This window comes from Puma concolor, chromosome A3 (assembly GCF_028749965.1).
Source record: "Puma concolor isolate L17-30 chromosome A3, mPumCon1.1.hap2, whole genome shotgun sequence".
Lineage (NCBI taxonomy): Eukaryota > Metazoa > Chordata > Mammalia > Carnivora > Felidae > Puma > Puma concolor.
Window position 1 is genome coordinate 7,053,737 of NC_141669.1, and position 15,088 is coordinate 7,068,824.

The window sequence follows — 15,088 nt, forward strand, 5'->3', positions numbered from 1 at the left end:
TTATCTTTCTTAGCACTCCACCAAGGCTGCCCAGCACTCTCTACAATGAGGACATCTTCCTTGCTTTCTAAGTCCTTCCAGCAGTCCCATAAACAAGTGAGCTTTTTTCTCAATTTAGCTGGCTACAAACACAAAATTAGAAAACAACAGACACGATTCAAAAGGTCAGACTAGAGTACTACTTTATTTAGGTATTGCCTACCATCCCTCCCTGCTCTTCTCTGCCACAGGCCATGGTTTCCCTCACTCGGCCTCCCCGGTCTAGTTGTCCTTACTGCTTCTGTCCTTACTGCTCTCCCACCCCCACTGCTCCTTTCCTGCATACACAGTCTGCACAGTTTTCCTCCCTTCCACCAGACCCCACCTACTCATTTATTCAACATTTGTTGAAAATATCCCACCTTCCAGGCACTAGGGATATAATAGAGAGAAATAGATATCTGATAGAATTATAACACTGGAGAGAAGACCACTATACAAAAAAAAATTATAAAGTATGTCAGGTACCCAGGGAGAGGAAGTTGCAAGAAGTCATGGGAGGACAGAGCAGGATGACTCCTGCCTGGCAAGCCAAGGATGCTTTCCTGGGGAACAGTACTGAAGCCAAGACCAAAAGGGCGAGTCCACCAAGGGAAAGAAAGGACAGGGTTCTAAGTAGAAGGCCTAACATATACGTTGAGGTACACGGGAAACAGAGCAGAATACTCAAAGAAATGAAAGTAACTCACCGAGGCTGGAGTACAGAACGACACAAGAGGTGTGAGACTGGAGGCAGGCAGAATTCGGTCAAGGAAGGCCATGGAACTAAATTAAGGATTTTGGACTGTAGATAAGGCAACAGCTATAAGAAATTTCAATGTGACTGCAGTGTGGAAAGTGGGCTAAAGGGGAACAAGACCGGAGTCTGGGAAATTGGCTAGTAAGCAGACAAGCCATCCAGGCAGAGATCACGAAAAGACCCCCAGGTTCCTGGCATGGGTACCTGGGTAGATAGTGGCACCACATTCACGGAGATATTAAAAAAAAAACAAAAAACAAAAACAAAAACATGAGTAGGAGCAGGTTTGGGGGAAGGGATGATGCGGGGACAGGTGGATGCTGAAAGATTCTGGAGTTCCATACTATATCTTGTTTCTTACATAGTTTGCAATTACACTGTTCCTTTACGTAAGACTTCTCTGCATTTAGTCATCATACTTTTGCAGTTGTCAGTGATAAGTCACATAGTGATTTCAGGCAGAGAAAGCAAATCTGTTTTATACAATTTTCAACACCGACACGAGCAGTAAAAAGCAGCTGATACTTCATTCCTTCTGCATGTTCTCAAAGGAGGAGGAGAAAACTGGAGCTTCAGGCGTGCAGTAAACTGGCTTTCTCCATGTAGCTGTGAAGTGGCCCACAGATCTGATAAACCGTCCATTCCATCCTTCTTTTACACCCAAACTGTTTCATCTCTGGGATCTGCTTTTATGGCCACTGACTGATACAAACTGTACCCATATTTCTTTCATCAAGCCCAGAGCCAACACTTCTATGATAAAACCAATATTTAAACAATCGAGTGTTGTATGATTAGAGTCTGGGAACATTTGTGGACTTTTACTTAATTTTTCTTTTTACAATAAATTGCGTAACCTGCAAGTATAATGCAGAACCACTGTAGCCCTCGGCCTACTCACCACTGCTCTGCTGGGTGGAGTACAGAGTTCCCCAAAGTGACACGTGAGTGTCATGCTCCTACTTCTGATGTCAGACGTGAAAAGGAAAAAGGCAGGACTGCTGTATTTAGTCTGCTTGTGCAGAAGACACAGGAGACCTGACCGCTCTTCAGGACTCCCCAAATTATGCAGGAGAAGGGAGTGGCCTGGCCAGGTTACTGTGAAATAGGCTCTGGATGTGGGTAAATCCCTCGCTGGGGCTAAAGGATGAGAAAAAGGAGAGCGGGGCTCTCTGCCGGGCAGTGGACCCCAGAGCCTGGGAACTAAAAACTCAATTTCATGGGTATACACCAGTTAGGGGTGATGGAGGATGAGCTGTCTCAATAATTCCTTATCAAGAACTCTTCACCAGGGCCAAGATTCTCCAGCAAGACCAGCCACATGGCAACTCTAAGCCCAAATAAAAGTTAGCACAACCCAAGGGAACCTGTAAGGAAACCGAGATCCGTCCATACAGCTCTGTAGCTGAAAGGGATACAAATCCAAAATAGGCAGTGAACTATTTCCACACCTTCCAGCACCTCCGCCTATTCCTAACCACTGTACCCAATACTTTCTTCTCATCAAACAAATAGATGGTAAGTAATTCTGCACTTATATTTGAAGTGCCTGTGAACAGGAGACAGAAATATCAAGTGGGCAGTTGGATACAGGAGTGTGGAGCTTCGGACAAGTCTAAGTCAGAGATACATATTTACTAGTTATTAGAATATGTAAGTGAAAGGAGGGCAGCAGATGAGACTTGTCAAAGTCGACAACCCATGTGGGAGGGGAGGGGAGGGGAGGGGAGGAAAGAGAAAAGAAAGAAAAGAAAAGAAAAGAAAAGAAAAGAAAAGAAAAGAAAAGAAAAGAAAAGAAACGTGTGGGAGGGAGATACCACTCTCCTTGGTTAATTTTAGGACTAAGTTAAGGGATATAAAAAAAAGCATTTGACTTCACTTCCCTACCTCAGTAAAATCTATTCTCTACTCTGGACCCTCCTTCCCTCTATCAGTCTTTTTTCAGACTTTCTTTAAATTATACTTCTAACTGAAAACACCCTCTCTCACAAGTACAAATTGGTAAAGAACCCAAAAATCAACCACCCTTGGCCTCAGAGGACACCTACACTTACTGTTCTGGAAAACTCTGTAAAGGCCAAAGGGATTTCTCTCAATGAAATACAGTTTATCTCTCTGACTAGTTCAAAGCAGACTGGCATTAAATCTCTCTTGGAGCAGTTAGGGTGGTTAAGTGTTTCGGTTTCAAAGGAATGCAGGCTGTAAGCAAAATTAACATCAAAAGAGGAAGCCAGATGTCAAACCATTGAGCAAAATGGTGGCCAATAATGAGAAACAAGCACTGCATCGTGGAGAATCCCCACACCAATAACCTCAAGGTAAATTTCAAAACGTTTCTGATACAAACTTTCATCCCTCATCTATGACCTATATTTTTTTCCCTCCACCCACTACATCCTCTTTTATTAAAAGTAACACAAAAGGAAAACACTTTTGAAATCAGAGTGAGACTTATACACCCCAGCCGCAACTTCAACAAGATATCATCGTGACTAAGTTCACATGACTCATAACTTTCCTGAATTATGCAATTCATAACAGTTCAATCGAAATCATCTTGGGTGTCCCATGGAGTACTTCAAAAGCCAGGATTCTAGTATATATTTCTATCCTTCAAAGACTGTTGTCAAATCCCAATCAATATTTAGTACTGAAGGACACCTCGTTGGCTCAGTCGGTAGAGCATGTGACTCCTGATCTTGGGGTTGTGAGTTCGAGCATCATGTCGGGGGTAGAATTTACTTAAGAAAAGTAATACTGAGGTTACAGTAGCATTTATAGAATAAGTAGGCTACCATAAGCCATGCTCTTTAACTATAAAACTATTCTTTGATCTTGAGCAGTTAAGCAACCAATCACATCCTAAGCCAGCAAACACAAACACACACACACACACACACACAGAGTCATTCTTCAAAAGAAAGAATACCCACAAGGCATATATTTATCACTGTGACAACGGGACAACTCACTACACCTTCCTTAGATTCATTTTTTTCTGTTTTATTTTAAAAACTAAAACATGATCTCGAAGATTCCTTGCAACTCTACAGCCTCTAAGTGCCCCCGCCAGCAGTGTCCTTATTTTCCCTCTTCATCTACCTAAACTTAAAGTCTGGGCTCTGAGTATCACCTCCCTCAGGGAGCTTCCATAACCTTCCCAGGCCAGGTCGGGTGCCTCCTCGTGGTAACAATACTTGCCATGAGGCACTTGTATCAGTCTCCTCCATGTTGCTTTGGAACTGTCCATTTGGACCTCTCTACACGACTGATGCAAAAGCTTCGTCAAGATGAACATTGTTCATCTTCCTATTGCCAGCGCCACACGTAATACTTGCATACGCTACGTGTTCTTCTAACATCTGGATGGGGCGCCTGGGTGGCGCAGTCAGTTGAGCGTCCGACTTCAGCCAGGTCACGATCTCGCGGTCCGTGAGTTCGAGCCCCACGTCAGGCTCTGGGCTGACGGCTCAGAGCCTGGAGCCTGTTTCCGATTCTGTGTCTCCCTCTCTCTCTGCCCCTCCCCCGTTCATGCTCTGTCTCTCTCTGTCCCAAAAATAAATAAACGTTGAAAAAAAAATTTAACATTTGGTGAATACATGGATAAGTCTATGCATTTTCCTGGCACTATTGATAAAATATATCATTGATATATTGATATATACAATATATATACAATATACAATATATACAATATACAATATATATTGATATATACAATGATACATTGATATATTGATAAAAAATATCATTATCCAGTCTGTACTGACTTATCGCATCTCGGCCCTTCCTAACGAGCTCCCTTGTCGTTCATTAAACTACTCACCTGTAATCCATTTCAATTTGAGATAACCACAAAGCAGTTGTTCCAGGGAGGACACTCAACACCTTTAATACCCTCTCAATTACAATTTCTTCCCCTTAAATAAAAGAATTGCCAGGCAAACTAATGTGAAGGTTTTAATTAGCTATAAAGAAAGCCCACGTGGTATCTCAATCTTCACAACACTATATATGGAATCATGGTGGTATTTGGGGACCAATACAACTATGAAAAAATCAACCCTGCACACTGGGAAAATATACTAGGCTTCATATGTAATTACTAATTAAACTGTGTTACATGTCAGCTTTTGGAAGGTAAAAGACCCTAGGACATTGTAACTTTACACGAACTTCACATCTCTGAATATACGTCCATCCTGAAAATCCAGCCTCTTTAGAAAATCTAAATAAGAACCCTCTACTTTCTGGGCTCAAAACTGACCAAACTGGTCGTCTCTGAGAACTTCTTTGTTTTAAAATGGCAAGGAAGGCTTTCACGCAGCATCAAAAAGTCCTCTTGGTAGGTTTAAGCGCCTCCTCCCAGCACCTCCAATAAGCTACAATTTAAATAAGTACCTGCTTAAAAGTTCGCAAAACACAAGTTCAAGATTGAGCTCTCCGGTCTCCGCCTTCCAACCAGATTACTACTTAAGTACCTCCTACAGCAGAAATTCTAGTTCATTTTGGAGAGCCAGGGAGAGCTGTGGGGTTCTGGGCCCTTCCCATCCTCCACCAAGTCCCGGCTTTGGTAGGAACCCCTTAGTAGGACAGGGACCTGCACCACATCTCCCTCCCCAAACACGAGCCAACACCTCCCCCCCCCCGCCCCGCCCCGTGCTTCCCTCTTTCCCGAACTACTCCCCAAACACAAACTCAGGAGGCCGACCCCTCCCCGGGCCTCAGTCACCCAGGGGGCCCTTCCAGTATCCCTTTCCCATTCAGAAAGTCAAGCCGGTCCTCCTACTTTCCCTAAACTCCGAGAGCCACACCCCCTTCCTGCACTGAAAACTTAGGGACGCGCCACCGTCCTCCAACACCCCGCCCCCAAACACCTGAAAGATCCCGCTCCCCTGCTCTTCCCCGAAAGCAGCGCGCTCCAGGCGCCCGGCGCCTGTCTAAGCCAACTCTCCCGGGTCTTTACCGAGTCGCTGCGGGGAGCCGAAGCCCGGCCCGTCCGGAGGTCGCGGCGCCAGCACGAAAGGAACCACGCTGGTCAGGAAGAGGAGACACTGCCTCATGTTCCCGGCCCGGCCACCGGCTCCAGCTCTCTGGGCAGCCTTCGCCTGACGGGGGGGCGCTCAGGACACTGCTCACATTGGGAGAGAAGGGAATGCGCCCGGCCCGGCCCCTCAAGACTCTGACTCCTCCCGCGCCGCCTACCGGAAGACTCTAGACCTCGGCTCCAGGTCCCCGGAAGTGCAGGAAGCGCTCGGAGAGGGCGGCTCAACCCGCTTCCGGCCGCCTCCGGCCCCCACACCGCCCACAGCCGGAAGCCTGGCCCTGCGCGGCATGCCGGGAGGCCTTCGCTGGCCCCGCCCCTTCCCGGCGCCCCGCCCCCTCACCGCCCCTCCGCCCTCCCGCTCCGTCTCCCCAGGGGCGCGGCCGGCGCCTACACGGCCTGACTCGACCCATCCGGGCCTCGCCTTTGTCCTCGGGTGACCGCCGCGAGGGAGGCGGGAGCTCGTGACTAGGCCCTCAGAGGCGCGTCGGGCCGCCTCCGTCGTCTGAGTCCCATGTCTGGTTAGGATCCCCGTTACGCTTTTCACTCCACGGCTGTAGAAAGCGCCCTGCGGCCCAGGGCCTACCGCGAGGGGCGCCTGGGCTGGGACGCCGGATGGAGGCGGCCCAGCTTCTGACCCGGGAGAATCTCTGTCCACGCGCCAGGGTCCTGGGAGACCAGCCTCCCGGACGCAAGTGGGGTGTCCAGGCGGGCCGTCCGCGCCTAACGTGCGGCCACCGGCGGCGTCCCTCGTGATCAACAAGGCTTGGTGGCGGGAAATGAAAGGTAGCCTTCTGGACGCGAGTTTTCTCGTTGGCCCCGCTGTAGGTAGAGGGTCTGCAAGCTTTTACACAAACTAGGATCCTAGCCCTAACTCCTCCACATCTGTGAGTACAGGAGCTAGAATCTTCCAGCCAACTTTCTAAAAAGTCAGTCCTGCTTGGTTCGTTTAGCTTAGATTGGAGAGTTCCCAAAGCAGTTTGTATCTTGTGTTGCAATCCTTCGCATAATTTTAGTAGTTGAGTGTTTATAGTATTGAAGAAAACATTCTAATAACATTTGATGCGTATTGCTATTTTGGTTCAACTAAAATTTATACAAGTAGGACATAACACATTTCCCACTTAAGAGTGAGTGGAACAGCCTTTTCTCCATTATGAAGTGATAACTTGTTGGGAATAGAATATAGCCTTGCTTGGTGAACTTTCAAGGCTAGCTCCTAATAAAATACACAAACGATGGTTTAAATTTAGGTTCATTGTGGTAGGGCCTTAGTAAAACCTCAGCATCTTTTCCAACCGTTGTTATCCATAGTTACTGGCTTTGTGCATTTTTGGTTTCACTGCAACTGGTTCATCTGAGGTAGGCCTTCATTAAATAGAAACACTGATTGCATGCCTAGTCAAAGGTAGGCAGAATTTTGCCTCTGCAAATTGTACCCAACTTAAAAAACTGTATCTTGGGTGGCTGTCAGTTGAGCACCCGACTTCGGCTAGGGTCATGGTCTCACGATTCAAGAGTTCGAGTTGTGCATCGGGGCTCTCTGCTGTCAGAGCAGAGCCCACTTTGGATCTTCTGCCTCCCTCTCGCTCTGCCCTTCCCCTGCTTGTGTGCACTCTCCCAAAATAAAAATAAAACATTTTTTAAAAATAAAAAAATTGTTTCCCAAAAAAATGTGACCATTGTGTACAATTTTTTTTTTCTTGAACACCTAGGCACCATACTCTCCAGCTTATAAACTTTATTTAGATCTTCATTTATATTCTTTCAGTGTCTTCCATGGCTCTACACTTGCTCATAGAAAACACTTAGCTATCTGTTTCATAAATGCCATTTTTAATTTTTTTAGTGTTTATTTATTTTTGAAAGAGAGACACAGAGTGCAACCAGGGGAGGGGCAGAGAGAGAGGGAGACAAAGAATTCGAAGCAGGCTCCAGGCTCCAAGCTGTCAGCACAGAGCACGATGCGGGACTCAACCCCATAAACCACAAGATCATGACCTGAGCCGAAGTCAGATGCTTAAACAACTGAGCCACCCAGGCAGCCCTTTTTTTTAGGTAGGTTCCATGTCCAGTGTGGGGCTTGAACTCACAATCCAGGAGTCTTCTGCTTTACCAGCTATGCCTGCCCAGTGGCCCGGTAAAAGTGAAGCTCCTGGTCTACTTTCTTTTTCATATCCAGAAGTCCTAGATTTTCAGGAATTCGAAGCAATCTCTCCCGTTTACAAATCAGGACCCAAATTCCAATTTGATGTTTGTCTTTCATTTCTCATTGTCCATAAGATAAATAAGTAAAATAAGATGAATGAGCACCACGTGGGGGAGGTAAAGAGTCAGAGGAACATGATAAGAGGGACATATTGGATAGGAAAACTAGGAGTCTGAGCCAGTTGTCTCCAAGCTTTTATTCTCTTATCCCAAAAAGAATTGATCAGGATGAAAGGATGAAATTTCCAGCATAATATAAACACTTTTAAAATTGAATTTGTTAAAAGTCCTTCTTTCAGATTTACCCAATGGGATATAAATATCAGAGATCTGATAGCTTCCATGGCCACTGGCCTCCCAGTAGCCCCCAGTGATCCCTGCTTCCTGATACGCACACTCTTGTATAGTCAATCCCCTTCAACACTTGACCCAGAGTTGGTCTGTATGACCAACAGCATACAGCAGAAGTGATGGTATTTCACTGCCAAGATTGTGAGAGACTGTGTCTTCCATCTGATGTGCTCACTTGGCTTGCTCATTCTCTCTCAGGTCAGACTTGCTGAAGATCATATGAGTGAGCTTGGAATTGAATTCTCCAGCCCCCGGCGAGCTATGAGGTGACCACAGTCCCTCAGCCCGACAGCTTGACAGCAACCTCTGGAGACCCTGAGGCAGAAACACTGAACTAAGCCATTCCCTGATTCCTGACCCTCAGAAACTTCGGGAGAGAATAAACGTTGCTTTAAGCTCCTAAGGTAGGGGTCATTTGTTACACAGCAACTATTATCCACTTTAAAAAAATACAGCCAGGGGCACCGGGCTGGCTCAGTCTATAGAGCATGTGACTCTTGATCTCAGGGTCATGAGTTCAAGCCCCACATCGGGCATAGGGCCTGCTTTAAAAAAATACAGGAGCAGGTTGACTAGTATGATAGGAGACAATAGGTTTCACTAGGCAGAGAGGGAAAGATTAGAGCCTGAGGTCCCTGGGGGGCGGGGGGGGGGGGGGGACACCCATTTTGGAATAATGCTAGGCATGTCTGAACACAGCAAACCCCCTCAAGTTTCCTCTTAAGACTGTAAGACCCCACCTACTCCCCCTCAGGGTTCCCCTCAGGGTTCCCCTCAAGAGTTTGACAAAAGACCTAAGTGAGGCCATAGGCCACCCCTGGTTCAATGGACACGAGCCAATCAGGAATGGACAACCCAACACCCAGAGCTATCTGGCCAATAGGGTTAGGACCTGGGAAGGAACGAGGGGGAAGGGGAGGTGGGCGCTGACCAGAACCTTATAAAACAAGGACCCTTGTCTAGAGTCACAGGCATTCGCTTTCGCAAGTCCCCTCTCTGTAAAGAGAGCTTTCCTACTATTCTCCCTTTCTAAGCTTATACTCTAATAAACTTTTGCCCGCTGCTCATTCTGTGTCCACCCCTCCATTCTTCCAAGCGGCGAGACAACGAATCCCAGGTATTGTGGTAAAGAAAATCCTGCAACCCTAGGTTCCTTTCCTTAACACCAGAAGTGATTCCTTTAATTTAGAATTCAATAAAGATAAGTAAAAGATACTTGAGATTCACTGATCTGCTATAAACTGAATTGTTTATAATTATATACTTAATGCAAGTGAACTTGAGAATAAAATATAAAAAGTAATGGGGTGTCTGGGTGGCTCAGTCAGTTGGGCGTCTGACTTCAGCTCAGGTCATGATCTCACTCATGGTCTCACTGTTCGTGAGTTCGAGGCCCGCATCGGGCTCTGTGCTGGCAGCTTGGAGCCTGGAGCCTGCTTCGGATTCTGTGTCTCCCTCTATCTCTGTCCCTCCCTCCCTCATGCTCTCTCTGTCAAAAATAACCATTTAAAAAAAAAAATGTTAAAATATAAAAAGTAAAATAGTTACAAATACTAATCGCACATAGCCACATCTGGTTCTGGAGTTAACTACCAAATCCACACAAGTGTTGGTAAGATCTTTTGTCTAAATGATCAGAGAGATAGCTGTTTGGTTCTAGCTGAGTTGTTTTGTTTTGTTTTGTTTACTTCTTCTGTCATCCTAGCTCTATTTCTCTTATTAGCCACTCTCTGTCCTAATCCCACCAGTACTTATAGATGAATAGTGCCTTCCTCACTCCATTTCTAAAATGCTAATTATTCCTACATCTGTACGCTTTTTTTTTTTTTTGCCAGTGAACAAGTCTCTGTAAAGCTAGCACTTACTTCAAGAAACGTGAATCAATTCACAAACCTCCATCAGATAACAAATGCCATTCCTGGAACACGACTATATACAAAGTTATACACCAAGAATTCTAGATTCCAAGATTTTAGTTCAGAAATTTTAACCCATTGCAGGGTCTTTTAGAAAGAAACATGAAAAATATACCATGCATGGAGCAGAGCAGAATATTTGAGGATCCTCACCGATAAACAGATGATTCTTTTCTGGATTTTTTTAATGGGCAAAAAAAGAACCAGGCCTGATAGAAACTGGAATAATACTTCCCCCCAGGTTCAGTGCGAGAAGAAAACCAATCATTTCACTGAAAATGTTATTTCAAGGAGATTCATTTCTAAAATTTTAGTGACCATTTCTTTTTTCCTCCCTCCTCTCCCCGCCCCCCCCCACACTTTATTTTCATGACTTTTTTATTAAAAAAATTTTTTTAACATTTATTCATTTTTGAAAGACAGAGACAGAGCACAAACTGGGGAGGGCCCGAGAGAGAGGGAGACAGAGAATCCAAAGCAGGCTCCAGGCTCCGAGCTGGCAGCAGAGAGCCCAACGTGGGGCTCGAACTCACAAACCGTGAGATCATGACCTGAGCTGAAGTCGGATGCTTAACCGACTGAGCCACCCAGGCACCCCTTATGACTTTTTCTTATTAGGAATCTTCATCACGGGATTATTTGTAGTGAATCACTGGACACTGTGAGCAGAGGTATCATACTGCCTATATATATATATCATACGCCATAGAAAAAAGGGAGCTATGGGGCGCCTGGGTGGCTCAGTCGATTAGGCATCTGACTTCAGCTCAGGTCACGATCTCGCGGTCCGGGAGTTTGAGCCCCGCGTCAGGCTCTGGGCTGACAGGTCAGAGCCTGGAGCCTGCTTCGGATTCTGTGTCTCCCTCTCTCTCTGCCCCTCCCCCGTTCATGCTCTGTCTCTCTCTGTCTCAAAAATAAATAAACGTTAAAAAAAAATTTTTTTTTAAAGAAAAAAGGGAGCTGTGTTGGTTCTTTTTGTTCTTAAATCCCTTCTCTCTCCCTTGAGATCTCAGAGTAATTGAACCACATGAATAACTGAACACAGAGAGTAGATTGGATAAAGAGAAAAAATGGAAACTTGTGCTGGTTTGAAATTACCTCAGGTCTAAAGTGGCCATAAGTCATTACTCTTGGGTTGACAGGCCCCAGAGAGGAGGCTATCACCAATTACCCTCCAGATCTTCAGTGGCCAGCGACCTTAATTGAAAACCTGTTCTATTTAGCACTTTTCAGAAAAACAGAACTCAGTTGTTGAATGTTTAAAATCTGGTAATTCTACTAGTATTTTTTTAAGGAGAATATCCCCAAAGGCAATGAAATCACTGTCTCAAACACATATCCACACCCTCATGTTCACTGTAGCATTATTTGCAATAGCCAAGGTACAGAAACAACCTAAGGATTCATGGGCAGAAGGCTGGATAAAGAAAATGTGGAATACACATACAATGGAATATTATTCAACCTTAAAAATGGAAATCCTACCATTTGCAACAACCTGAATGAAACTGGAGGGCATCGTGCTAAGTGAAAGGAATCCAACACAGAAAGACAAATACTGTATATGTATAAAGCCACTCATACGTGGAATTTTTAAAAAGGTAAACTCAAAGAAGCAGAGAGTAGAATGGTAGTTGCCAGGGGCTGGGATGGGAGGGGTGGGAACGGGACATGTTGGTCAAAGGCACAGACTTTCAGGGTGCCTGGGTGACTCAGTCCATTGAATGTCCTTCCAACTCTTGATTTTGGCTCAGGTCCTGATCTCAGTTTGTGAGACAGAGCCTTGTCGAGCTCTGCACTGACAGCATGGAGCCTGCTTGGGATTCTCTCTCTGCCTTTCCTCTGTTCATGTGTTCTCTCTCTCTCTCTCTCTCTCTCTCAAAATAAACAAACTTTAAAAAAAAAGAAACAAACTTTCAGTTTCATTCATTTTTTTAAGGAAGGGACTTTTTCTTTTTCAATTTTTAATGTTTATTTTTGAGAGAGGGAGAGACAGACTGAGTGCAACCAGGAGAGGGGCAGAGAAAGAGGGAGATACAGAATCTGAAGCAGGATCCAGACTCTGAACTGTCAGCACAGAGCCTGACACGGGGCTCGATCCCATGAACTGCAAAATCATGACCTGAGCCAAAGTCAGACACTTAACCAACTGAGCTACCCAGGTGCCCTCTTTTTTTTTCTCTTAATGTTTATTCATTTTTTGAGAGAAAGAGAGCACGAGTCGGGGAGGGGCCGAGAGAGGGACACCGAATCCGAAGCAGACTCCAGGCTGAGCCGTCAGCACAGAGCCCCACCTGGGTCTCAAACCCACAAGTTGTGAGATCATGACCTGAATCGAAGTCGGAAGCTCAACCGACTGAGCCACCCAGGTGCCTCGAACTTTCAGTTTTTAAATGAGTAAGTTCCAGGGCACCTGGGTGGCTCAGTCGGTTGAGCTTCCGACTTTGATTCAGGTCATGATCTCATGACTCGTGGGTTCGAGCCCCGCGTGGGGCTCTGAGCTGACGGCTCGGAGCCTGGAGCCTCCTTTGGATTCTGTGTCTCCCTCTCTCTGTGCCCCTCCCCCCTCCCCACCCCGGTCTGTCTCTCAAAAATAAACATTAAAAAACAAAATGAGTAAGTTCCGGGGGATCTAATGTGCAGTATGGTGACTAGTTAATACTGTATCGTATACTTGAAATTTGCTGAGAGTATGTGTTCTTCACCACACACACAAAAAATTAACTCTGTGAGGTAAAAAACGTGTTAATTAGCTTGATTGTGGAAAGCATCTCACAACGTACAGGTATATCAAATCGTCATGTTGTACACCTTAAATACACAGTTTGTATTTGTTGATTATGCCTCAATAAAGCTGGGGTGAAAAATGGTACCAGAGACCGACATTCAACATTTGCCCTCAAAGGACTTCTATTTCAAAGATGAAAGGTACATAGAAACAAAAACACACACAATGTGATATTGGCCTAAAAACAATACTGGATTCAGGCAGTTTTTGCACATTAATTCTTTAAAATAGAATGTTCACTTTGGAATAATTTTAGATTTACAGAAAATTTACAAAGTTCGCACACAGTTCCCACATACTCATCACTCCGCTTCCCCTAATGTTCACATCTTACATAATCATAGTATATTTGTCAAAACTAAAAAATTAACATCGGATTTCACAATTTTAAGGACAATGTATCTTTTTATGGCCTTTCAAAACAGTGATCAAACACATAAAATTTACCATTAGTGACATTCAGTACATTCAGTATTTGTACAACCATCACCACTATCTGGTTCGAGAACATTTTAATCACCCCAAAGAGAAATTCACACCCACACTGTCCATTACCCCCACCTCCCAGCCCCTAGCAAGCACTAATTAGATCACACAGTTTAGCACTAATGTTCTTTTTCTGTTTCCCAGTCCAACTCAGGATACCACACTGCATTTAGCTACGTTCACTTTTTTTTTTTTTTTAAGTTTATTTATTTTTTAGTAATCCCTGCACACAAGGTGGGGCTCAAACTCAAGACCCTGAGATCAAGAGTCAAACGCTCTTCTGACTGGGCCAGCCAGGTGCCTCAACTACATTAACTTTTTACTCTTTCTTTTTATTAATGTTTATTTATTTTTGAGAGAGAATAAGACAGACTTCAAGCAGGGGAGGGGCAGAGAGGGAGACACAGAATCCGAACCAGGCTCCAGGCTCAGAGCTGTCAGCACTGAGCCTGACATGGGTCTCGAACTCACAAACTATGAGATCATGACCCAAGCCAAAATCAGATACTCAACCGACTGAGCCACCCAGGAGCCCCAACTTTGTACTCTTTAGATTTCATAAAGTTGTTTCAAAATATTTCATTCTGTAGGGAAGCACTAGTCGAGGTTGCTTAATTGGTGTCCAAGGTAATTGTCCGGCGGGATCCTTCACTACCTCCCCTCTGTACTGGTCTAACAGCTTCTGAAGTGACTTTTTTGCCTCTGGTTGCCCTCCACCAACACCTCTACTGGTCTAGGGAGCACTGGCGTAATGTCTTCTCATGACATGTTTCTTGCTTCTTTTATCGTCAATATTTGCTTTAACCTGTCTTGTTGTCTACTGATGATATTTTACTTTTCTTCACCAGAGCAAAATTCCTAAGGCAAGGATCCTGCTGCCTTCCATAGCAAGTAACACTGCTGTGCATAAGGAATTCAACAGTATTTATTAAATAACTATCAGTAAGTTATCTGACAGCTAGATATCCCACAATTTCCCATTTTTAATCAAATAAATGAGACAATTTTAATGCTTGGAGTGGGTAGAATTGTATCATCTCCAAAAGATAGGTTCAAGTCCTAACCTTCGGTATTTGCAAATGTGACCTTACTTGGTAATAAGGTCTTTGCCGATCTAATCAAGCTGAGAGTTGGTGTTCCTGGATTGCGATGGGCCCTAAATCCAATGACTAGTGTGCATATGAAAGAGAAGCCCCCCCCCACCCCCACCCCATGTAATGATGTTGAGGCAAAAGTTGAAGTAGGGGCACCTGGCTGGCTCAGTCGGTGCGACTCTTGAGCTCAGGGTTGAGCTTGAGCCGCAGGATGGGCATAGAGTTTACAGTTTTTTTTAACATTTAATTATTTGAGAGAAACAGAGCATGAGCGGGGGAGGGGCAGAAAGAGAGGAAGACACAGAATCTGAAGCAGGCTCCAGGCTCTGATCTGTCAGCATAGAGCCGGACACAGGGTTCGAACTCTTGGACCGGGAGATCATGACCTGAGCTGAGGTCGGATGCTTAACTGAGCCACCCAGG

At 45.0% G+C, this 15,088-nt stretch overlaps 1 protein-coding gene and 1 long non-coding RNA gene across 3 annotated transcripts in view; one reads left to right on the forward strand and one right to left on the reverse strand.

The window, feature by feature from the left end:
• ADAM17 (ADAM metallopeptidase domain 17) overlaps positions 1-5,977 on the reverse strand; it is a 52,404-nt gene extending 46,427 nt beyond the window's left edge. For both annotated transcript variants that reach the window (XR_015248846.1, XM_025927130.2), the window contains exon 1: positions 5,745-5,977. Coding sequence is in view for 1 of the 2 variants with exons in the window: in XM_025927130.2 (XP_025782915.1) it covers positions 5,745-5,841 (97 nt within the window). In the remaining variant the exon portion in view is untranslated. The remainder of the gene's footprint in view (positions 1-5,744) is intronic.
• Positions 5,953-8,784, forward strand: LOC147582213 (uncharacterized). Its single transcript, XR_015248847.1, has 2 exons — positions 5,953-6,608; positions 8,580-8,784. It is a non-coding gene; the product is annotated as an uncharacterized LOC147582213 (long non-coding RNA).
• Positions 8,785-15,088: the final 6,304 nt, after the last annotated feature.